General features: G+C 42.1%; 2 protein-coding genes across 3 annotated transcripts in view; both read left to right on the top strand.

The window, feature by feature from the left end:
* The window catches only part of Sec24a (SEC24 homolog A, COPII coat complex component), a 60,006-nt gene extending 46,063 nt beyond the window's left edge, over positions 1–13,943 (top strand). Inside the window, exons 18-23 of the mRNA XM_036196636.1 lie at positions 1,619–1,794; positions 3,472–3,609; positions 7,098–7,202; positions 7,454–7,546; positions 10,931–11,034; positions 12,784–13,943. Coding sequence (XP_036052529.1) covers positions 1,619–1,794; positions 3,472–3,609; positions 7,098–7,202; positions 7,454–7,546; positions 10,931–11,034; positions 12,784–12,898 — 731 coding nt within the window. The 3' untranslated portion in view covers positions 12,899–13,943. The remainder of the gene's footprint in view (positions 1–1,618; positions 1,795–3,471; positions 3,610–7,097; positions 7,203–7,453; positions 7,547–10,930; positions 11,035–12,783) is intronic.
* Positions 13,944–19,269: 5,326 nt separating this feature from the next.
* LOC118589351 (trafficking protein particle complex subunit 2-like) lies at positions 19,270–22,975 on the top strand. 2 transcript variants are annotated; one of them, XM_036196574.1, is made up of 3 exons: positions 19,270–19,463; positions 21,473–21,582; positions 22,265–22,975. In XM_036196574.1, exon 3 carries the CDS (start codon positions 22,301–22,303, stop codon positions 22,721–22,723), a length of 423 nt encoding a protein of 140 aa, XP_036052467.1. In that variant the 5' UTR covers positions 19,270–19,463; positions 21,473–21,582; positions 22,265–22,300; the 3' UTR covers positions 22,724–22,975. The 2 variants fall into 2 exon arrangements, with proteins under 2 accessions (XP_036052467.1, XP_036052466.1); XM_036196573.1 differs by lacking the exon at positions 21,473–21,582.
* Positions 22,976–23,448: the final 473 nt, after the last annotated feature.

The following is a 23,448-nucleotide window of genomic DNA, read 5'->3' as shown; positions in this document are numbered from 1 at the left end:
GCATCGAACTGTGAGGCAGAGCTCTTAAACATCTGTACCCTTAACAGCTGGCTCTGTGCGCCCAAGAATATTTGATGCAGCCCCGGGTGTTCAGTGTAAGATAGGAATGCACATATACAGGGCATATCTTTATTGATGATGAATCATAGAGAAACTTTAAAATAATGTTTCTCCATTTACTACATACAAAAGCAAATTGGGGGGTGGGGATTTAGCTCAGTGGTAGAGCACTTGCCTAGCAAGCGCAAGGCCCTGGGTTCAATCCTCAGCTTTTAAAAAAAAAAAAAAAATGGGAAGAAAAGCAAATTGCATATTAATGAGATGGATGTGCTTGTCTATTTTTTCATGAATTAAACATTGGATATCTAGGATGTGGAGTATTTTCAGCATTTCTTGGAGTTGATCTATATTTTGGTTTTATTATCATCAATACTTAGAGAACTGCCTCATATAAATACATAACACAAAATAGCCAAAATATGTTTAGGGCCATTATTCTGTCCTAATCTCAAGATTAACTCATTTGGCTGGGTGGTGGTGGCACTTGCCTTTAATCCCAACGTTTGGGAGGCAGAGCCAGGCAGATCTCTGTGAGTTCTAGGACAGGCACCAAAACTACACAGAGAAGAAACCCTGTCTGGGGGGGGAGATTAACTCATTTAACAACTTTTTATGAAACTTAACTCAGCAACTCAACAACCGTTTTTAAAAATGAAACATTCTAATGTAATACAATCCAAAGCTACTTATATGTTGAGGCAGGACAGAAAAGTATTGAATGTGCATTCTTCCCACTTAAAACATTGTGTCTTAGAAGAGCAGAAAACCATGTTTTTACAACATTGCCATCCATTTCACACAGGATCCGAATCTGAGCCAAGAGGTCTCGGGTCTAGTCGTTCAGCCGTATGTTCAGAGTAGAGGCTACTGCCGCAAATTTCACACAGTGCAACATGGCTGAACATTCCCAGAAACACCTAGACTTTGTTATATGTATCTTCAAAAGCCTTGAAGTGCTACGTTTTTTTAAGTCCCCAACATTCAGTTACATGACCCCATCTGGGGTTTCAAGGCATTTGGCTATAAAGAGTTGGAATCAAATTTGGCATTAAAAAAACTAAACATATGTTACTTTCAAACATATGTTCATAACCTTGCTTAAATCTGCTATGAAAAAAATTCATTGGGCCATTATGCGTGGTGGTGCGTGCATTTAATCCCAATACCTGGGAGAGAGAGGCAGGCAGATCTCTGAGTTCAAGGCTTGCCTGATCTACAAATGGAGTTCCAGGACAACAGGACTGTTGCACAGAAAAACCCTGTCTTGGTGGGGTGGGGGGGAGAGGATTCTTTGGGCCAGCATGATGTCTTAACAACCTGAGTTCAGTCCCTGAACTCACATGATGGAAAGAAACTGACTCCTGCAAACCATTGTGTGTGTGTGTGTGTGTGTGTGTGTGTGTGTGTGTGTGTGTGTGTGTGTGAGAGAGAGAGAGAGAGAGACAGAGACAGAGACAGAGACAGAGAGAGAGAGAGATCTGTTTTGTTACTTTGTCCTTTCCAGTAGAATCACCGAATTCCTGTCCTGTGTCTTTCTTGTCCCCACTCTCCTCACTAGCTGTTGACAGGTCAGTGACCGCCAGCCTGAGTGATGCCCGGGATGCTTTGGTGAACGCTGTCATCGACTCTCTCTCAGCTTACCGCTCTTCCGTCCTGAGTAGCCAGCAGCCAGGCCTCATGGTTCCTTTCTCTTTGAGGCTTTTCCCCCTTTTCGTGTTGGCTCTCCTTAAACAGGTGAGAAGACAGACTAGCACAGTGAGAATGTTAAAAAGCGTTTAGTCCTTGAAATCCTAAATGTGTAAGTAGCTTTAAACCAGTTAAATTTTCTAAGTACCATTTATTGGAGCATCGAAGGGATTTATAGCCAGAGAAATTTATGGATAATTTAATGCAAGTGCCTCACACGTAAGATCACTTGTCAAGGATTCAGTGTTGTGACCACAAATTCAAATGATAACTAACTTTTCCAAGAAAGAACTGGACATTGTGCTGTTGGTATAAGAAACCACATGGGCACTGCTTGGTCTCACTCATACCAGAAGCTTAGAAAGAGCACACGGACTCAAAGAGCAGAATGACAGTTGGTAGAGACCCAGGAGTGGAAAGCATGGAGATACTGGTCGGGGGACAGTGTTATCAGTTAGACAGGAGAATCCTGGGTGTGCACAGTATGATTGAAGTGCCTGGGCATGCCCAGCATGCATGCAGTTCTGGAAGTCACAGAAGTGTTTACAACCCAGGCTCTTCTCTGGAAAGCCTTTTCCTGTAGTGTTACTTGTTTCCGCCCCCACGTGGCCTGTGTGATGTGCAGCACTACCAGCCCCTCCCATCACACAGCACTGTGACACCCTCATTCCTCGCCCCTCTGGGATTGTTCTATGCCAGTTATCACTGACCGCATAGTTTGCTTATTCATTATTTTTCCCTTTTTTGTTGTTGAGACAGGGTGTCACTATGTAGCCCTCAATGTCCTAGAACTTGCTTTGTAGACCAGGCTGGTCTTGAACTCACAGAGGTCCACCTGCCTCTGTATCCCAAGATGTTACACCCGATTTTATTTCTCCTTTTGTAGGAAGTAAACCATTAACACAAAGATCTTTGTATTTCTTTATTCACTATTTAGTCCCAGCACCTAGTATGTAATAGACACTAAATAAATGAAAAAGATTTTAGTGAATTATTTTATCTGTAACTATATATGCAGTGATTATTTTATACTTTGTTTTATTTTATATGCCTGGGTGTTTTGCTTGCATGTGTACCTGGGGCGTATGGAGGTCAGAAGACGATAACAGATCTTCTGGGACAGTTATGGATAGTTGTGAGCTGTCATGTGTGTGCTGGGAACCGAATCTGGGTCTTCTGCAAGATCAACGGGTGCTCTTAACCACTGAGCCATCTCTCAAGTTCCTATTTCTTTATATTTACAGAGGAAGTAACTCACCAAACTCTTTCTCATGCTGTGCCAGCAAAGCCTCCGTTACAGTCACCACCAGCTTTCAGCCCGTGCTAATTAACGGGCAGCCTGCAAGTGCACTTGTCCTAGGTTCTTTGGGACAGTGAGCACAGCCGAGCACCAAGCACACACTCATCAATGAGTGACATGTGACAGTCTGAGCTAGGTGCACTGAGTTAGGTCAAAGCTGAGGCTGTCAAGTGTTTCACCTGAGTGTGCCAGCAGATACCTCATTCTCCTGAGCCTGCCTTGAGAAGCTTTCTGCTCACATTGTTCCCTGCCTCTTTCACTCCTTTCCACCAATTGGAACACTTTAGTACATGACTTCTTAAAAGATTTTCAAGGGATAATTTATGATAAAGTTGCTAATTCTTTGAAGATCTTTGAGCAACTGACATTTATAAAATCCTGTCTTTTTTTAATATTGGGGGGGTATGGTTTTTGTTTTGTTACAGAAGTCTTTCCAGACTGGGACGAATGCACGTCTAGATGAACGAATTTTTGCCATGTGTCAAGTGAAAAACCAGCCATTGGTTCACCTTATGCTCACAACACACCCCGGTTTGTATAGAGTTGACAACCTCTCAGATGAGGTAAGATCAACTCCTCGTTCTGTGGCTTCTTCTGAAAATTGTTAAGCTTAATTATATTCAGTATGGAAGTGAGAGTTTGTTACTTAGTTCTTTGGTGTTTTTCTAGGTAAATATACAGAAACTTTGATTTTCAGGGAAGTTCCTGAAAATGGTGACTTTAAGTTTTCTAAGACAATTCTCTTTCTCTAGTTTTAAAGATAAGTTACAGATATGCTATAGAAGGTGTCTCAGTTTCTGTTGCTGTGCTGAAACACAGTGACCAAAGACAACTTGAGAAAGAAAAGGTTTATTTCAGCTAGTCGTTAGTAGTTCATCATGCAGAGAAGTTAGAGCAGGAACTCAAGGCAGGAACTGATGGGAAGGCCAGGGAGGGGTGCTGTTTACTGGCTTGCTCCTGATGTTTGCTCAGCCTGTTTTCTTACACAGCCCAAGACCACTACCCACAACTGGGCTACTCTCATATCACTCACTAATTGAGAAAAATGTCCCACAAGCCAGTCTGGTGGGGACATTTTCTTGGTTAAGTAGGTTCCCTCTTCCCGAATGACAAGTTGACATAAGATAGCCAGCACAGAAGATTCTTACATACCCTAGCCAATCTACCCTAATGTTTAATTTTCTAGTTAGCTGAGTGACAGCCGTGTGTGTGTGTGTGTGTGTGTGTGTGTGTGTGTTGTGTGTGTGTGTTGTGTGTGTGTGTGTATGTATGTGTGTATGTCTGTGTGTATGTGTATTTGTGTATGTATGTGTGTGTATGCATGTGTGTGTATGTGTATGTTTGTATGTATGTGTGTGTATGTCTGTGGGTATGTGTATTTGTGTGTATGTGTGTGTGTATGTCTGTGTGTATGTGTATTTGTGTATGTATGTGTGTGTATGCATGTGTGTGTATGTGTATGTTTGTGTGTATTTGTGTGTATGTGTGTGTGTGTGGTGTGTGTATGTGTGTGTGTGTATGTGTGTGTTGTGTGTGTGTGTATGTATGTGTGTGTTGTGTGTGTTGTGTGTGTGTGTGTGTGTGTGTGTGTGTGTGTGTGTGTCTTACATCTCCAGTTCAATGACTTCGGGAGACTGAAGCAGGAGAACCACATGAGTTTGAAACAGCCTGGAAACAGGCCCTGTCTCAGAAAACAAAATCCAAAACATTTCAAGTAAATACAAAACTATATTATATTTGTAAATTCAAGAAAACAAAATTGTCGGGAGTAGTAGTGCATACTTTTAATCCCAACACTCAGTGGCAGAAGCAGGCAGTCTCTATGAGTTCAAAGCCAGTCTGGTCTATGTGGCATGATCCAGGACAGACCAGGCTTCATAGAGAGACCTTATCTCAAAAAGAAAGAAAAGAGAAAATGAATTAATAAATTATTAGTAACTAAATTCTAGATTTGGTTTGTATTCATTACTGTCGCTTACCTGTTCACAATGTGTTATATATAGTCACTGAATTTCTTTCTTTTAATAATAGTTAAAAAGCCAAGGAGTTCCAGGCCTGCCTGGCTCTCTCCAAACCAAAAACCGGAGCTGAGGGTGTACTTAGTTGGTAGAATGCTTGCACAGCATGCATGAAACCTGGCCCCTCTTGAGCCCTGCATCAACCCATCGTGATGGCTCACACCTGCCATCCCAGCACTTGGGGTATGGAGGCAGGAGGGTCAGAAAAGAAGTTCAAGGTTACCTTCAGCTACATAGAAAGCTGGCAGCCTGCTTGGACCTAACGACCTGGTCAAAAAACTAAAAAGGGGGCTGGAGAAATGGCTCAGCAACTTAAGAGCATGGCTGCTCTTCCAGAGGACCCAAGTTCAATTCCCAGCTCCCACATGGTAGCTTACAACTGTCTGTGACTCCAGTTCTAGAGCTTCAGACATGCATGCAGGCCGAACACCAATGCACATTAAAAAAAAAAAAAAAAAAAGATGGGACTAGACTGGAGAGATGATTTGCTGGGAAAGTGCTTGTTGCACAGGTATGAGGACCTGAGCTAGTTCCCCAGCGCTGGTGTGAAAGCAGAGAGGACAGCATGGGTCTGTAACCACAGCACTGGGAAACAGGCGGAAGGATCCCTGGGCAGTGCTGGCCAGCACTGGGTTGACTCTGGGTTCATTGAGAGCTGGTCTCAAACAATAAAATGGAGAGTAACGGGAAAGACACCTGCCAGTAACTTCTGGCCACACACAGATCAGAATTTGACTTCAGTTATTAGAGGCACAGTGGCTTTGTTTAATATACATATTACTCCATCTTTGCCATGGATAATTGATTCATCTAACTAAAGTCTAAGGTCTGAGAAGTCAAATTCATTTAATTACATTTGTCATGTAACTGTAGCTCTAAAAAGCTGGGCACGGTATCACATGCCAGTAATTTCAAAATTTAAGAGGAGGAGGCAGGACAATCAAGTTCAAGATCATCTTTAGCTATATAAGAAGTTTGGGGGCTGGAGAGATGGCTCCGAGGTTAAGAGCACCCACTGTTCTTCCAGAGGTCCTGAGTTCAATTCCCAGCACCCACATGGTGGCTCACAACCATCTGTAATGAGATCTGGCACCCTGTTCTGTATACATAATAAATAAATAAATAAATAAATAAATAAACAAACAAACAAACAAACAAACAAACAAATTAATTAATAAATCTTAAAAAAAAAAGTTTGAGGCCAGCCTCGGCTATATCAGACCCTTTCTCCAAAAAGCACTGAGGCTGAGGGTTTGGCTCAAAGGATAAAATGTTTATTATGGAAGCATGAGGACCAGATTTCAGAACCCACATAAAAAGCAGGGCAGGGACTGGAGAGATGGCTCAGTGGTTAAGAGTACCGACTGCTCTTCCAGAGGTCCTGAGTTCAATTCCCAGCTGGTGGCTCACAACCACTTGTAATGAGATCTGGTGCCCTCTTCTGGCCTGCAGGAACACATGCAGGCAGAATACTGTGTACAAATAAAATAAAATAAATCTTAAAAAAAAAAATTGCCGGGCAGTAGTGGCGCACACCTTTAATCCCAGCACTCGGGAGGCAAAGGCAGGCGGGTCTTTGTGAGTTTGAGGCCAGCCTGTGCTACCAAGTGAGTTCCAGGAAAGGCACAAAGCTACACAGAGAAACCCTGTCTCGAAAAACCAAAAAAAGAAAAAAAAAAAAAAAAAAAAAAAAAAAAAAAACACGAAAAAACAGGGCAGGCATGAAAAACAGTAAGCAGGCATGGCAGCCAGCTGTAATTCCATCACTCAGAAGACAGGCAGCAGATCCTTGGAACAAGCTGGCTAGCTAGTTATCTGGAATTGGTGAGCTCCAGGTTAAGCAAAAGACTCCCTTAATAAAGTAAAAGGCATCCAACATCAATTGTGAGCTTGTACACAGGCGCACACATATATGCCCATGTACCTAGGCACATGTGAACACGTGCCATATACGTGTACATATGCAAATATATATATTTTGTGTCTGTGTGTTACCTGTATCTAAAAACCTCACTCTTTGCTTCCTTCTTCAGGGAGCACTCAATATCAATGACAGAACCATACCTCAGCCCCCCATTCTTCAGCTTTCAGTGGAGAAGTTGAGCAGAGATGGAGCTTTCCTCATGGATGCAGGCTCGGTGAGTGGATTTACTCAGCCTGATGAGCTCAGTGTGCTACTGAGCCTCCTTAGCACTTGGCTTCAGCTGCCTTTAATCCGTATGTTGGCGTTGGCCATTCTCCCTGTACCCTCCAGTTTCACGGTGTATGGTAGTTCTCTATACGTCTCGCTAAGCATGCTTATCCTTTAGACTTTTTAAACACAACCAGTGGTAAAGGTACCAGACTCACTATTAGGCCGCCTCTCAAAACAGCATATTCTTGTTTGCAGGTACTGATGCTTTGGGTTGGAAAAAATTGTGCACAGAATTTTCTCAGCCAAGTTCTGGGAGTTCAAAACTATGCATCAATTCCACAGATGATGGTAAGCTTTTTATGTTGGTAATCATAGGAAATTTAAAGCACATTTTAAATATGACAAAAACATAACCCCCATTTTCAAGTTGCTCCCAGAGTGCCTATCCGCACAGATGGCGTCTCTCTCCAACTGTGGGTGCTCGTTTCATGGTTTGCTTTGGGTGGGTTTCTAGGCAAGGGCTTGCTGCGTTGCTCAGGGTTATCTGTGATCCTAGGACTCAGAGGGAGGGAGCCTTATGCCTCAGCCTCGCTCATCTTTTTTTTTTTTTTTTTGGTTGGGTTTGGGTTTTTTAGACAGGGTCTCACTGTATGGCCTCACTACAGAACTCACTATGTAGACCAGTTGGCCTGAAACGCACAGAGAACTACTTGCCTGTTGCCACCTGGCTCATCTTGTCTTCTAATAGTATTTTGGTTAGACTTAGGATTGTTTTTATTTTATGTGTATGAATGTTTGTTTGCATGTAAATGTGTGTACCACATGAATGCCTGGTGCCTGTGGAGGTTAGAACGGGGTGTTAGATCCCCTGGAACTGGACTTATAGATGGTTGCGCGCACCATGTGAATGATGGATTTTAACCTGGGTCCTCTGCAATAGCAATACATGCTCTTTAAACAGCCATCTCTAGCCTCTTCCCTCAGTTTTTTGACAGGACATGCTGCATACAGCCCACGCTAACCTGGCATACAAGTTCATCCTACCTCTCCTGAGAATGGAATGGCATGGGTGGGCACGTGCATGTGTGTTTGATTTGGTTGGTTTTGTTTTTGAGATAGGTCTTGTGGCTGAGTGTGGTGGCACACACCTTTAATTACAGCATTCAGGAAGCAGAGGCCAGTGGATCTCTGTGAGTCCAGGCCAACCTGGTCTGCATAGGGAGTTCCAGGACAGCCAAGGCTACATTGTGAGACCATCTCAAAACAAACCCACCAAACTTAAGATGCTTTTCAGCCAGGGTCTTACTGCGTAGCTCTGGCTCACCTGGATCCTCATGATGTAGACTAGGCTAGACTTGTCTTTCAGTATTTTCCTACCTCAGCCTCCAAAGTGCTGAAATTGCAAAAATGTACCACCATCAGCTGTCTGTCATTTCTTAAGTGTTTAAATGGTAATTCTCAGCCAGGCGTGGTGGCCCTCAGGAGGCAAAGTCAGGAGAAATCTCTCTGTGTTCTAGGCCAGCCACAATGAGATGCTATTACCTGATCTGATCCCCAGAACCCATGTAGGGTGAATGGGAGAACCAGCTCCACAAAGTTGTCCTCTGACCTCCACATGTCCACTATGGCATTTTCCCCACGTGTATACATCATGCACATATACACACAACAATCAAATCTGTAATGTATTTTGTATGTGTGTGTATATGGTTGTTTTACCTGCATGTGTGTCTGTGTACCTTGTGCATGCCTGGTGCCCAAAGGGGCCAGAAGAGGGTATCAGTCTCTTGAAACCTGGGTTACACATAGTTGTTAACTACCAGGTAGGTGCTGGAAATCAAACCTTGACTCTCTGGAAGAATAGTCAGTGCTCTTAACTACTGAGCCCGATGATCATTTTTTTTATTTGCATTGGTATTTTTGCCTGCATGTGTGTCTATGTGAGGATGTTAGACAGTTGTGAGCTGCCATGTGGGTCCTGGGAGTTGAACCTGGATCCTTTGGAAGATCCCACTGAGCCATCTCTCTAGCCCCACAATAATAAATTTTTTAAGAGTTAAAGAAAACATAGAATTTAGTTAATGCCCCCCCCCAAATGTTGTGGTTGCTGCACATGACATTAGTGTCTGTGTGTCTATCTGTCTCTGTTTCTCTCTTCCTCTACTAACCCTCCTATTTTAGCGAGGATTATTGAATCCAGAGCTTTGCACACACTAGGCAAGCATCAGATCTACCAGTGAGCTTATGTACCAGCTTTTTGGTTTTTGTGCTTTGGGCAAGTGATTTCTTGATCTTTGACAGGGTTCTTTAAAAGTTGCTGTGTTGGTGTTAGATGTGGTGGCCTCCAGCTTTAATCTCAGCAGAGGCAAGCAGATCTCTGAGTTGAGGCTGCATGAACTACAAAGTAAAACCCTGTCTCAAAAACAAACAAAACACACCAGAAGCTGCACAGGAATGAAAACTAAGTGTATGGCCACACTGTTTTATATAACAAATAACATGTGGTGGTCAGTTTCAGTTGGATTACTATTGATTATTGAAATGTCCTTATAAAGGAGTTAACAAGAACACTTACAAAGTTCTAGCATTTAAATTGTGAAGTTAAAATTATCTTATTTTTTCAGTACCTACTGCTAAGTCTGTACTGAACTTTGGAATGAGTGTTTAATTACTTTACGTACCAGTAGGCTTCATACAGATGGGTTCTGTGGCTGCAGTCATGGCAGTAAAGAGCTCGTGTATTTATGTTTTTAATTTTTATCTATTTCTTCATTGGAGTTGGGGGTATACATGTCAAGGCTCAAGTGTGGAGTCAGAGGACAATTTTGGGGGGTTGGTTCTTTCTGTCTACCAAGTGGGTCCCAGATTTCAAACTCAGGTCATTAGGCTTGGCAGCAAGTGCCTTTACCCACTGCGTCCCTCAGTCCTCAGGATTCATATATTTAGGAAGACTTAGATGTTAAGATTATAGCTAGGGGGCGCTGGGGAGATGGCTCAGGGGTTAAGACCACTGGCTGCTCTTCCAGAGGTCCTGAGTTCAGTTCCTGACAACACCTGGTTGCTCACAACCATCTATAATGAGATCTGGTGCCCTCTTCTCTTTTTTTTTTTGGAACTGAGGATCGAACCCAAGGCCTTGCGCTGAGCTAAATCCCCAACCCTTGGTGCCTCTGCTGGCAGCCAGGGATACATGCAGACAGAATACTTTAGTTCTTGAGCAAAACTACTGGACTGGATGACTAGGCATTTTAAGTAATGAAGTAAGAAAACAGTCATATTAGTAATAACTACCCAGATGAGTCAGTTGATTCTAAATTTTATTATGAAGTGAAGAGCCGGGAGGTTTTCCTGATCAAGACTGTACAAACCAGGTCCAAGAGCCTGCCACTTGTTTTGTATTAGGACTTTATTGCAACACAACACAGCACAACACAGCACAACACAACGCATCTATTCACGTACTTCAGTACAGCAGTAGCAAAGCGGAGTATTTGCAAGAGACAAAATTACTTTAAGGGGTTGGGGATTCAGCTCAGTGGTAGAGCGCTTGCTAGGCAAGCGCAAGGCCCTGGGTTCGATCCTTACTTAGCTCTGGAAAAAAAAAAATTCCTTCAAAGCCTAAAATAGTCACTTGGTTATTCAACAAAATCAGCTGATTATTAAATTTAAAATCTAAAGAATGCTTCAGACTACACAGTTGATAATAGCACTAATTGGAGTTTTGTTTAACAGACCGACCTTCCAGAACTTGATACACCAGAATCTGCCAGAACAATAGCTTTCATCTCGTGGCTTAGAGAACAGAGGCCATTTTTCCCAATACTCTATGTAATCAGGTAAGTCAGATTTTTTAATATGTCAATTAATGTCTGGCCTTACAAGGACATGTTCAGTATGTGTATAACCTAATTTGTAAGTAAACCTTTTAAAAGAGCATAGGAGGGTCGGGGATGTAGCTTAGCATCTCTGGGTTCAATCTAAAACAGCGCATGGTGGCACATGCTTGTGAGGCCAGCACTCCAAAGGTAGAGACAGGAGCATCAGTTTAAGTTCATCCTCAGCTAGAATGAGTCTAAAACCAGCCTGGACTACATGAGACTCTCTCTCTCTCTTTCTCTTTCTCTCTCTCTCTCTCTCTCTCTCTCTCTCTCTCTCTCTCTCTCTCTCTCTTTTGAGACTAGGTATCTGTGTAACAGCCCTGGCTGTCCTGGAACTTGCTCTGTTAAACCAGGCTGGCCTCAAACTCACAGAGATCTACCTGCCTCTGCCTCAGGAATGCTGGTCTACAGAGTGGAGTTCCAGGCCAGCCTGGGCTACACAGAGAAACCCTATCTTGGAGAACCAAAATAAATAATAAAATGAAATAAAAATAATATAGAAGAATAAAATTTAATTCTTTTCAATAAATAGTCATTAGCCTAAAAGCGTAGTGGTGCACACCTTTAATCCCAGCACTTGGGAGGCAGAGACAGGCGGATCTTTGTGAGTTCGGGGCCAGCCTGGTGGTCTACAGATTGAGTACCAGGAAAGGCGCAAAGCTACACAGAGAAACCCTGTCTCGAAAAACCAAAAATTAAAAAAAAAAAAAAAAAAAAGTCATCAACTATTCATGATAACCAATTAGAATTACTAAACTTTCACTGGGCGTGGTGGTACATGCGTTTAATCTTAGCACTCAGGAGGCAGAGACAGGCCAATATCCGAGTTTGAGGCCAGCCTAATATAAAAAACAACTTCCAGGATAGGTGTGTACCAGACCTTTTCTTTTGGTCTGCCACCCAGCCAGCTTCCAAATCATGACATGGAGACTTACTATTAGTTTTGAATGCTCCGCCTAGCTTATGCTTGTTTCTGGCTATCTCTTTTAACTTAAATTAACCTTTTTCTGTTTATCTACCTTTTGCCTCAGGGCTTTTTACCTTTTCTTACTTTCTTGCTATCTCTGTGTCTGGCTTACTGACAGTTGCCTGCCTGGCTTCTTGCCCTGGGACATGTCTCTCTCTTTCTGTCTTTCTGTTTGTTCTCTCTGCCTGGCAGCCCTACCTAGCCTCTCTTGCCTAGCTATTGGCCGTTCAGCTTTTTATTAGACCAATCAGGTACCTTAGACAGGCAAGATGAAACAGACGCAAAACATATTTACATAATTAAACACATTATCCTTACATTGTTAAACAGCATAAACAAAAGTAACACACCTTTACACAGTTCAAGTTATTTTCTGAGCATAAACAAATGTAACACATCTTTGCCTAGTTAAAATAATATTCCACAGTGTAGGTGTTTTGCCTATATGTATGTATGTCTACCATGTGCATACCTGGTACCCTTGGAAGTCAGAAGAGGGCATTGGCTCCTCTAAACTGGACTTAAGAGGCCATTGTGATTCACCATGTAGGTGCTAGAAACCAAATGAGCCCAGCTCCTCTGTAAGAGCAGCAAGTGCTCTAAACTACTGAACCTTCTCTCCAGCCCCTAGGCATAGCTATTTATGTGGTCAAAATTATTTTAATTACCACAGTAAATCAATTCCATGGCCTATCTTCTGTATCTAACGTACATGAACATCCTTGTCTTTTATTTCTAAGGGAGGAAAGTCCGATGAAAGCAGCCTTCCTTCAGAACCTGGTAGAAGACAGAACAGAATCCGCACTGTCTTATTATGAATTCCTCCTGCACATACAGCAGCAAGTGAACAAGTGAAGAGACCTGGTGCTACTGAGGAATCAGTGCAGAGTTCCTGAGAACGCAGTACCTTCTCTCCTCCTTCAGATTGTGAACAAATGTGATGATTAAGATGTTTCACTGTGATTTCAACAACTATAGCAAATAAAGGACCACAGCAGAGAGTCAGATGTGCAACTCCAAAATACTGTATTTTCAAATCAAAATAGATTGGAAGCCTTTTTTTCCCTTTGCTGCCAACTATGTTCGAGTTGTTTCGGATTGAGATGAGACAGTACTGCAGAGGCAGAGTACAGTTTATAAAATAAAGACTTCCGTGTTCTGCATTTCTAGTTCTCATTTTTTTAATTTTTCTGAGTTTTTGGCTGCTACATTTAAAAACCTCACAAAACTAAGTGTTGCAGGGAAGTTTCAAATCTATCAATAATGATCCTTTTTAAATTGGAAAATCTGAAAGTCAATAGACTGTAGAAAAGCTAGAATCATTCTCTCTACATTTTTCTTGCCCTGCCCCCACCCTTTTTTAAGGAAGGAAAGGGATCATATTAACAAAGACTGGAGTAAACCAGCTCTGGTCTTGCTTGGGAAGAGTATAAAGGAACTGTCAAGCTTTAAAGTCATCAGTATTCTCTCTACTTGAACAAAGTCACTTTAATTTGCAGTGAAAACTGTAATTAGGTGGTTTGCTGCTGTTTTATTCTGCCATGAGTAGAATTAGAGCGGTCTTCATAAATATATCGGGACTGGAGATGATAATGGTGGGAATTTGGGTTATCTGGATTCCGAGTGGGTTTTTGTTTGGGACATTTCTGCTGTGGCTGATAAAAAGTTCAAGTATTTGGTAAAATAAAAGTGAAAGAAGTTAAAGGTTCTGTAAATGCTGTCTCAGTGCATCAATATTTCTCTAAGGAGTTTAGTAATTAAATTGGAAGCCACTCATATTCTGGGATGTTAAAACCTGCTAAAGTATGAATGCTGCTGTTTGAGTTGGTGGATATTAAGATTGTACAAATTCATCATATTAAAGTTATAAAAGAAACTTGATTTCTGAACATGCTCTAAAGACTGCTTGTTTTGATTCAGTTAGAGGATTATTACAGTCAAACTATCAGATGGCTTCTGTTTACAAACAGGTAAATTATCCATGTGTATTTAAAGTGCTGTGATGTGTTTTTAAAAGAGTTTGGCTTAGTTTTCACAGGTTCACCTTGTCTTGTATGAACTTCTTCAATGATGTTTGTGTGTAATATGTGTAATACTTAAAGAAGAGATTTTTTTTTTTTTTTTCTGTTTTTTGTTTTCATAGGTTAGAATTGTGTTTACAATCCTGGTCTCACGTGATCACCAATGAAATAGTAACTTTCAGGTTTACACCCACATGGGCTGACTTGAACTCCTGGGAAGGGAAGCAGCAGGTCCCTGGAGTATACAACTACTGTTTGCCAGCTGCTTCCGAATAACTGTGCTTCATGAGAATAACAGTGTTAAGTTTCTTTTTAAATTCCAAGCCAGACGTGATGATGGTACATGCCCCTAACCTGGTACTTGAGAGGCCAAGGCCAGAGAATTGCTAGCCCTGGCTACATATAGCAAGTGCAAGACCAGCCAAATTTTGTCTCCAAAAAGATGATTAAAAATATTAGTACACTGAACCGAATTTCTCTTGAAAGCAGCTTCATTTATTGAGAAGCACTTTTCAAACTATAACCAATTAAATTTATATAATTTCTCCCTCTTTTTAAGAAACAGCCATTATGTACTGATGTTCCTTTAAATGAATTAAAGTTCTCTCTCTCTCTCTCTCTCTCTCTCTCTCTCTCTTTTTTGGTTTTTCAAGACAGGGTTTCTCTGTGTAGCTTTGCGCTTTTCCTGGAACTCACTTGGTAGCCCAGGTTGGCCTCGAACTCACAGAGATCTGCCTGGTTCTGCCTCCCGAGTTCTGGGATTACAGGCGTGTGCCACCACCACCTGACCTAAAGTTCTCTTTTAATGTGATTTTTAAATGTTGGTATTTGTAGGTTCTTTCTTCGTAGTAAGGAATCTTCCAGAGGGAAATGTTGCACTCCTAGGGAAACCTTCCTTGTGCCTCAGTCCTTCCCTGAGTGAGTGAGTCTGACCCTTATTAGCTAGCACCTGCTTGGTTAGTATATTTCACAAATTTACTTTAAATTTTATTTTAGATATCATGTAATGTGCAATCCAGAGTAATTTTATAACAGTTATAAAAACATAACTATTTAGGGTTCATGATTTTCATTCTCTAGGTAAGAGAATGATCCTTTATGGAATATTGATATAATTATTTTTTGCAATACTGAATGTGTTTTTTAGTTTGTTTTGTTTTGGCAGTAAGACACTACCCATCCTATCATCCTGTATTACTTTCTGATGTAAAGCAACTAATATTTACACTATGCCATATTTTTTTTATTGTAGTTGTAAATTATGAAAGATCCTTGAATTTTCTACAAATCTACAACTACTAAAGTAACAGACAAGGGTAATCTTGATATATAAATCTGAGCATGGCAGTTCGACCATAAAAAGTCTCTATTTTTCTAATTTCTAGAATTTTTAAATAATGTTTCTCTAAGTCTGACATACTAATATTCACTCAAGCAGTACCATTTATTTTAGCTTGCATATATTTTAATTTAATGTAATGTATTGAGTCTAATAGACTGTTTTGCAATAATTAGAATAAAAGATTTAAACTTCTAATCAGAGATGCATAACAGCTGTTATCTAGGGGACCACCAAATGTGATTTCACAGTTTTAACTATTAGAAACACAATCCTTACATAGAAAACTTAATTTTGTAAAGTAGTGTATAATATTGTAACATTAAGTCCTTTGTCTCGAATCATAACTAAGTATTGATCTTCAATGTGTTGTGTTCAGTCTCGCTTCTCTGAAATGTTAAGAAACAAGATTTTTCTTCCTTTTTACAGATTGTAATTTTCACTGTTTTATTCCTGTTTTTAAAAAAAAGTCATTTGTAACTCATGCAAACAATCGTTTGATCTGTGCTAACTTATGAATTTGGCTATTCAATAAAGTTAATTAAAAGAGCTTATAAACAATGGCTGGTTATTTATAGTCCAGATTGGTGGCCTCGCCTCCACGAGGTTTTGTTTTAGGGTATAGGCTCTCATAAAGCCTAGGCTCAACTCTAACTCACTATGTAGACAAGTATAAAACCTTTAACTTCTGATCCTCTTGCCTCTACCTCCTAAGTACTAGGATTATAAGAGTATGCCACCATGCCTGGGTTTACGTTGTACTGGGAGTCGGGCCTTCATTTGAGCTGTGCAAACCCCACCAACTAAGCCACATCCCCAGCCTTAAATTGAGTTCTTGATGCTCTGCAAGGGTAGTTAGTGTTGGGATTAAACTCTAAGTGTTGGGATTAAAAGTATAAGCAATCATGACCGGCACTGTTTTCTTTAATTCTTGTCTTTGCCTAAACTGGAGTTTAGTGTTGATGGTATATTTGTATGGCTACACTTTTTATTTCCAAGATTGACTTTAATGGCCTTGTGTCTTTAATTCACTTATTTTGCTCAACAGGTTTTTGTTGTAGTTTTTAGAGACAGGATTTTTTCTCTGTGTAGCCCTAGATGTACTGAAGATCTGCCTGCCTCTTCCTCCTGAGTGCTGGGATCAAAGGACCACTGCCCAGCTCAACAATGTGTTTGGGGTTTTTTGTTTGTTTGTTTGTTTTTTAACAGTTCCATTCATTTATTTAATACATGTCAGGCACAAATTTTAAGCTACCATAAGACATTTAAAAATTTTTAATGAACACACAAATGACTCATCTTTACCTGCACATGGCACTGGAATGTGACAGCAGATAAAGGAAACAATCCAGATGTTAACATGTCACATGTGTTTGTGTTTGGAAACTACATGCTTCTTCATGTGCAGATGAGACACTGAGGCTGTAGCCCTGCTAACCTCTGGAGAGGAAGGTACACAGTTCAGTCTGATTTGTGACAGTTTCTCAGATGACAGTGGTATGTGATGACTGGGGGAAGCTAAGGTTACAAACTGAGCAGGTATAAGGCTTCTCTCTTGAGTGAATCCTCTCGAGCATGAAGACTGGTTTTATTGCTGAAAGACCTTCCACATGTACTACATAGGAAAGGTTTATTTCACTTGTGTATGGCCTCATGACTCTCAGGTGCCTATAGAAGCCTTTATGACACCTGGTACAGAAAAAATAATCTCTCCTTGTATATATTCTCAGGTTGACTGAAAGTCCACAGGGATATATGAAGATTCAATAATGTGTTGTTGTTGTTTTTTAAAGATTTACTTATTTTTATTATGTTTACAGTGTTCTGCTTACATGCATGCTTGCAGGCCAGAAGAGGGCACCAGATCTCATTACAGATGGTTGTGAGCCACCATGTGGTTGCTGGGAATTGAACTCAGGACCTCTGTAAAAACAGCCAGTGCTCTTAACTGCTGAGCCATCTCTCCAGCCCCGAATAATGTGTTTTTAATGCATATAATCCACTTATTTCTGAGCATCTCAACAACTTACTGTAAAACTTTTGGTAAGATTCTCAAGTTAAGCATAAGTTTAAAGACAGTCAGGGCTACACAGGGAGATTGTCTCAAAAACCAAGACAAAGGGTGACACTGACTTCAGCTTCTGGCCTCCATACAAGTACACACACACCCAAAAGTGCTCTGACAAATGAACATAGACACTTATGGAGGCACATACAGAGATAAAGTTTTCTGAATCGGAGGTAAAAACAGTAGTCAGGTTCACTAATGTAAGCTTGTGAGCAGCTTGCTCAAAGCTGACATATTCATCCTTATATGGCTCAAATGATACCTGAAGCCAATTGGTGATAGGCACACGCCTTTAATCCAAGCACTCTGGGAACAGAAGCAGGCAGACCTCCTGAGTTCAAAGCCAGCCTAGTCTACATACACAGGCCGTTATGCCACGACAGCCGGAGCTACAAAGAGAAACCTTGTTTCTAAAAAGCAAAAAACAAATGATACTTGAAGCCTTGTAGAATGCACTTTTAACTCACATTTTCCTAACTTCCATCCCCATCAAGGTGACCACAGTGACTTTTTTGTGCCTTCAAGTTTGAAGGGGTTTGAAATAGGTAGGTAAGCACTCTGCTTACACAGAAGTGCGAAGGTATCTGAAAGACAGTAAAGGAGACATGAGAGGTGTTGTTGATGTTGTTTTTCTAATAAAGGCAGGCAGTCTGCCAACGACCAATATTCCATAAATCTCCCCCACTTGGTATTTTTTTTTTTTTACACAAACCACACATCTTTTCCCCTCCCGAGTTTCCTGCTGCCTGGAGCACAGACCCCTTTACCTTTTTCCCTTGGCTAGTCTTTCAAAACTAACCAATCACGAACGTCAGACCCCAGGCAATGGGGAAAAGACAGAGTCACCACCTGTTAAAAACCAGTGAAATTCCTGCCTTAGTTTGGGTCCTGACACACCTTCTTTAAAAACCGAAAGCCCAGTCCTCCGGCGGCGGCGGCGGCGGTGGTGGCGGCGCACACCTTTAATCCCAGCTCTGGGGAGGCAGAAGCAGTCGGATCTCTGAGTTCGAAGCCAGCCTGGTCTATAAAGTGAGTTCCAGAACTAAGAAGAGAAACGCTGTCTTGAAAGAACAAAAAGCAAAACAAACAAACAAAAGCCACGAAAGGCACGAGAGCTACTTTGCTTTGTTCTTTTGTAGGGCACCAAGATTACTGTTTTCAGCAGAAATGCCAAACTTCATCTTTGTCATCCTAGGACCCCAAGAGAGAAGTCAATGCTTTTTAGCAAAAAAACGGATACAGAATGCCATCACCAGGAAAGTCTCATCTGTAGTAAGTACATAAGAAAAAACTGTGAAGAAACCAGGCATACACATGAAAAAGCAGAGCGCGAGATGAAAATCAACACCAAACAAACCCCAGCTGAACTGCTCCCTAAACCATCCTCCTCCTATTACGCATTTCCGCCCACGAATAAGGCCCACAGACTGGACACAGGCGCCTGGCGCTGCAACCTCCATTTTGCTTTCTGGCACCGATGTCGTCTCAAACTACGCCTCACTCGGCATGTTTCTTCCACCTCTCACGCCACGTGCCGCTTCTCTACCCCTCCGAGTGAACATCAGCGACAACAGCGGCAAGTATTCATGCGGAGAAGGCGAAGCTGTAAGAGCCCGACAAGGTCCGCGAACACCCGACGTCCTACCATGCCCAGACCCAAAATGGCGGCCAAATCCCTACGCGCGACACATGGGCGCATGCCCAGTCGTCCGAGACGCCTTGATTCAAGATGGCGGCCAGAGCCAGGCGGGGGAACCGTGCGCTTGGCGGGGTCGCGGGCATGCGCAGTCTCCCGTCGCTCTCTGAGTCAAGATGGCAGCCAGGGCGGGCCGATCGGGCTCTCCTTGACAGGCGCGAGCGTGTACGCATGCTCGGTCGGCCGCCTTGCCGCTTTGGGGCGGAGCTAGGCTGTGAGCTGGACGCTCAGGTCGGGTCATGGTCGCTGCGCCCCTTCCCCAGCTCTCCTGAACTAGCGGAAGCCGGCTTACTTAGGTGAGGTATTTATAGTCCCGGAACCCACACTGCGCAGAGTGGCGCTCGCCTTAACCCCGGCGCTCAGGCGCCTGAGGGGATCGCCTCGAGTTCTAAGCCGGTCCGGGTGACGGCAAGACCCTGTAGCAAAGCGCAGAGCCCCGAGCTGGAGAGGGAAGAATGGAGGGGCCGGGGAGGGGCCGGGGAGGGGCCGGGGAGGTACCGTTTGATCCCCTAATGGGTGTGTGCTTTGTTTTACTTAGGATGGGGTGTGGCTCAGTGGTAGAGCTCTTGCCTAGCACCGAGGCTTCGCATTTGGTCCCCAGCCCCGGAAATAAAGTTTAAAAAAATTAAGTGGATAATCCCAGCACTGGAAAGGGGGAGGCAGAAGGGTAAGAAATTCAAAGCCGTCTTCTGACAGTTAGAGGCCAGTCTGGACTATGTAACACCTTTTAAAAAAAAATTTTTTTTAAAGGTAGATAATAACATCAAATGGCAAATGTACGTGTTTATTTCATGGATTCTTATCCCATTGGTCATTTTGATGTGCCGTAACTTAGGCCAGCACCACTCTGTCATTACTTCCGCAGCTGAGTGGTTAAGTTCAGAAATAAGTTAGATGGCTATTGGAAAGAAGCGACCTCGAGTCTGTAGGTCTATAGGAGTATTGCCATCTTTAATCCATAAACATGGATGATATTCCACTCTGTGTTTTTTTAATATTATTATCCTTTGACAAGTTCCTTTGACATGTGTATATGTACCTCATACCCTCTCACCCCACTCCCATTGAACCCTTCTTCCTGATAAGTTCCCCTTTTTAGTTTCATGTCTTTACATTTTTTAAATTACTATTATTGTGTTTGTATTTAGTGTGAGTGCCTGTAGATGTGTGGAGGTCAGAGGACAACTTTATGGAGTCAGTTCTCTCCTTCAGCCTTCTATTTCTCTTTTCTTTTTGGAGACAAGTTCTCTCTATGTAGCCTTAGCGGTCCTGGGACTTGTTTTGTGGACAAACGAGGCTCAAACTCAAGAGATCCTCTTGCCTCTGCCTCCTGAGCTCAGGGATTAAGAACGTGCTACCAAGCCAAACCTGGCTTTTCCTTCCACCTTTATGTGAGTTCTGGAATTAAACTTGGGTCACCGTGCATACATGACAAGTACCTTTACACACTGGCCGTGTGTGTGTGTGTGTGTGTGTGTGTGTGTGTGTGTGTGTGACACAGAAAGAGAGACCCCAGAGTCTAATTAGTGTTATCTGCATAAGCATAGGCAGGTGGTTGTTTACTGGAACACAGACAACTTAACAGTGACTACACCGTTGCAGAAAAGGGCTCCCCTGCCGTGATTTGCTTGTACCTTTTCAAGAATGGTCAGATTCTTAAATTCTTTAATTCTTCAGGGATTTTCATTGGAAACCCAGGCCCTCAGCAAGAGCAGCCAGTGCTCTTGGCTGGAAAATACTTCAAGTGATTGTCCCTTGTTCTGTTCCTCCGTCACTCCTGGATTAGTCGCTAGTCTACGCTAGTCTAGAGAAATGCAGCTGTTGTTTCTGTCTTGACCTTGTTTCCTGTAACCTTACTGAACCTTCCTGTAAGTGGTTCCATAGGGCATTTTATGTATACGATATCAATGTCAGACAGTTTTGACTGTATGGTGTGAATGCTTTTTTTTTGGTTTTTTTTTCGAGACAGGGTTTCCCTGTGTAGCTTTTCACCTTTCCTGGAACTCACTTGGAGACCAGGCTGGCCTTGAACTCACAGAGATCCGCCTGCCTCTGCCTCCCTAGTGCTGGGATTAAAGGCGTGCGCCACCACTGCCCAGCGTGTGAATGCTTTTTAATTCTTTCCATTAGCTTTATTCCCTGGCTGACATCTCCAGTACGGTGCGGACAGAAGTGGCAGAGAGAGGCACTCTCCCGAGTTCCTAAACTTTATCTTAGCCAAAAGGCAGAGGCCTGATCTTGCCTTGTTTCTGATTTTGAGAAGAAAGCTTTTAGCTTGTAGTTTTTGTTTTTGTTTTGTTTTTAGAGACAGCACCTCCGAGTCTAGCCCTTGCTGGCTGAAACTCACTGTGCAGCCCAGTGGCCTCAAATTGCTGAAGTCTTCCTGCCCCAGTCTCTCCAGTGCTGGGATTTCAGGTGTGAGCTCCCATGGCCCTGCAGTCTGTGACTATTAATTGTATACTTACTTTTGGATTTGGTGGTGGTGGTGGTGGTGGTGGTGGTGTACTTTTTCAGATTAAGGAAATTCCCTTCTCTTTGTGTTTTTCTTGGGTCTTTTGTTTGTTATGTTTTTTGAGACAGAGTTTCACTGTGTAGCCCTGGCTGTCGTGGATGTTACTCTGTAGACGAGGCTGGCCTCGAACTCACAGAGATCTACCTGCCTCTTGTTCCTGTGAGTTGGGATTAAAGGCATGTACCACCACTGCCTGGCTATTTTTCTGTTTTTAATTAATGAAAGATGGTAGGTTTTTGTCAAATTTATTTTCTGAACCTATTGAAATGATCTAAATGATGAGCAGCTTTCCATTTGTTTCATAAAAAGTACAAAACCCAAAGATAAAGGAAATGCATATGCAAATTTATTATATGCTAGAGGTATATTAAATCGGTGGGGGAAGGGTAAAATGTTACTAACTATAGCTAGGAATGGTGGCTCATGACTGTAATACCTGCACTTAGGAGGCTAAGGTAGAAGGACTGAGATTTCAAGGCTAACATGGGCTAGGGAGTGAAACCCTGTCTCAAATCAATCAATCAATCAATCAATAAATAAATAAATAAAAATTTTCATGTATTTATTGGGTGTTTCTGTTGCCAGTGACTCACTACAGGAACTGTACATTTACAGAAGACAATGTCTGGAAGCTTCTACTTTGTAATTGTTGGCCACCATGATAATCCAGTTTTTGAAATGGAGTTTTTGCCAGCTGGGAAAGCAGAACCCAAAGATGAACACCGCCACCTGAACCAGTTCATAGCTCACGCCGCCCTGGACCTGGTTGATGAAAACATGTGGCTGTCCAACAACATGTACTTGAAAACGGTGGACAAGTTCAATGAGTGGTTTGTATCAGCTTTTGTCACTGCTGGGCACATGAGATTCATCATGCTTCATGACATGAGGCAAGAAGATGGAATCAAGAACTTCTTCACCGACGTCTATGACCTGTATATCAAGTTTGCCATGAACCCCTTCTATGAGCCCAATTCTCCTATTCGGTCAGGTGCATTTGAAAGAAAAGTTCAGTTTCTTGGAAAGAAACATCTTTTAAGCTAAACGAAGAAAACTTCAGAATCACAGTGGGGTCTGCTCAGAAGTGTATGCATAGGAAGTAACTTGAGAAAACAGCCTGGCAAAACTTTACATGTCTCAACTTATCTGTACATTATAAAATTTCCTTTATATTTAAAAAAAAAAATCTCCTTTTTTCATGTTAGTTATCAATATTAGTTAGCATTTGCTTGTAAATAGTTATTAGTAATTTAATATGTTTTATTTCAAAAATTAAGAATAAACCTATCTTTACTGATTGAGATAATTAAAAAAAAAACTTGGATTTATTTTATGTATATAAATGTTTTTCCTACATCGTATCGTATACACACCACCTTCATGACTGTTAACCTGAAGAGACCAGAAGAGGGCATGAGATCCCCTGGAACTAGACTACTGATGGTTATGAGCCACTCATGTGGGTGTTGGCAATCAAACCTGGGTTGTGCCAAACCACTAAGCCATCTCTCTGAACCTTTCCTGAGATAACAGTTTCTTTTTTCCCCAAGACAGGGTTTCTCTATAGCCTTGGCTGTTCTGGAACTCACTCTGTAGACCAGGCTGGCCTTGAACTCACTGAGATCCATCCACCTGCCACTGCCTATGACTAAAGGCATGAACCACCTCTGACCAGTGAGGTGACATTATTTTATAATATAAAAGCTCATGGTTACACAAGCCTTTTATCCCAGAGGCAGGCAGATCTCTGTGAGTTTGAGGCCAGCCTG

This window comes from Onychomys torridus, chromosome 8 (genome assembly GCF_903995425.1).
Source record: "Onychomys torridus chromosome 8, mOncTor1.1, whole genome shotgun sequence".
NCBI classification, from domain to species: domain Eukaryota; kingdom Metazoa; phylum Chordata; class Mammalia; order Rodentia; family Cricetidae; genus Onychomys; species Onychomys torridus.
The sequence above is the reverse complement of the archived record's forward strand: the minus strand, read 5'-3'. Positions and strand labels throughout refer to the sequence as shown.

Excerpts from the sequence above, each read along its gene's own strand:
- LOC118589351 (XM_036196573.1), top strand. The coding sequence starts at position 22,301 with ATGTCTGGAAGCTTCTACTTTGTAATTGTTGGCCACCATGATAATCCA.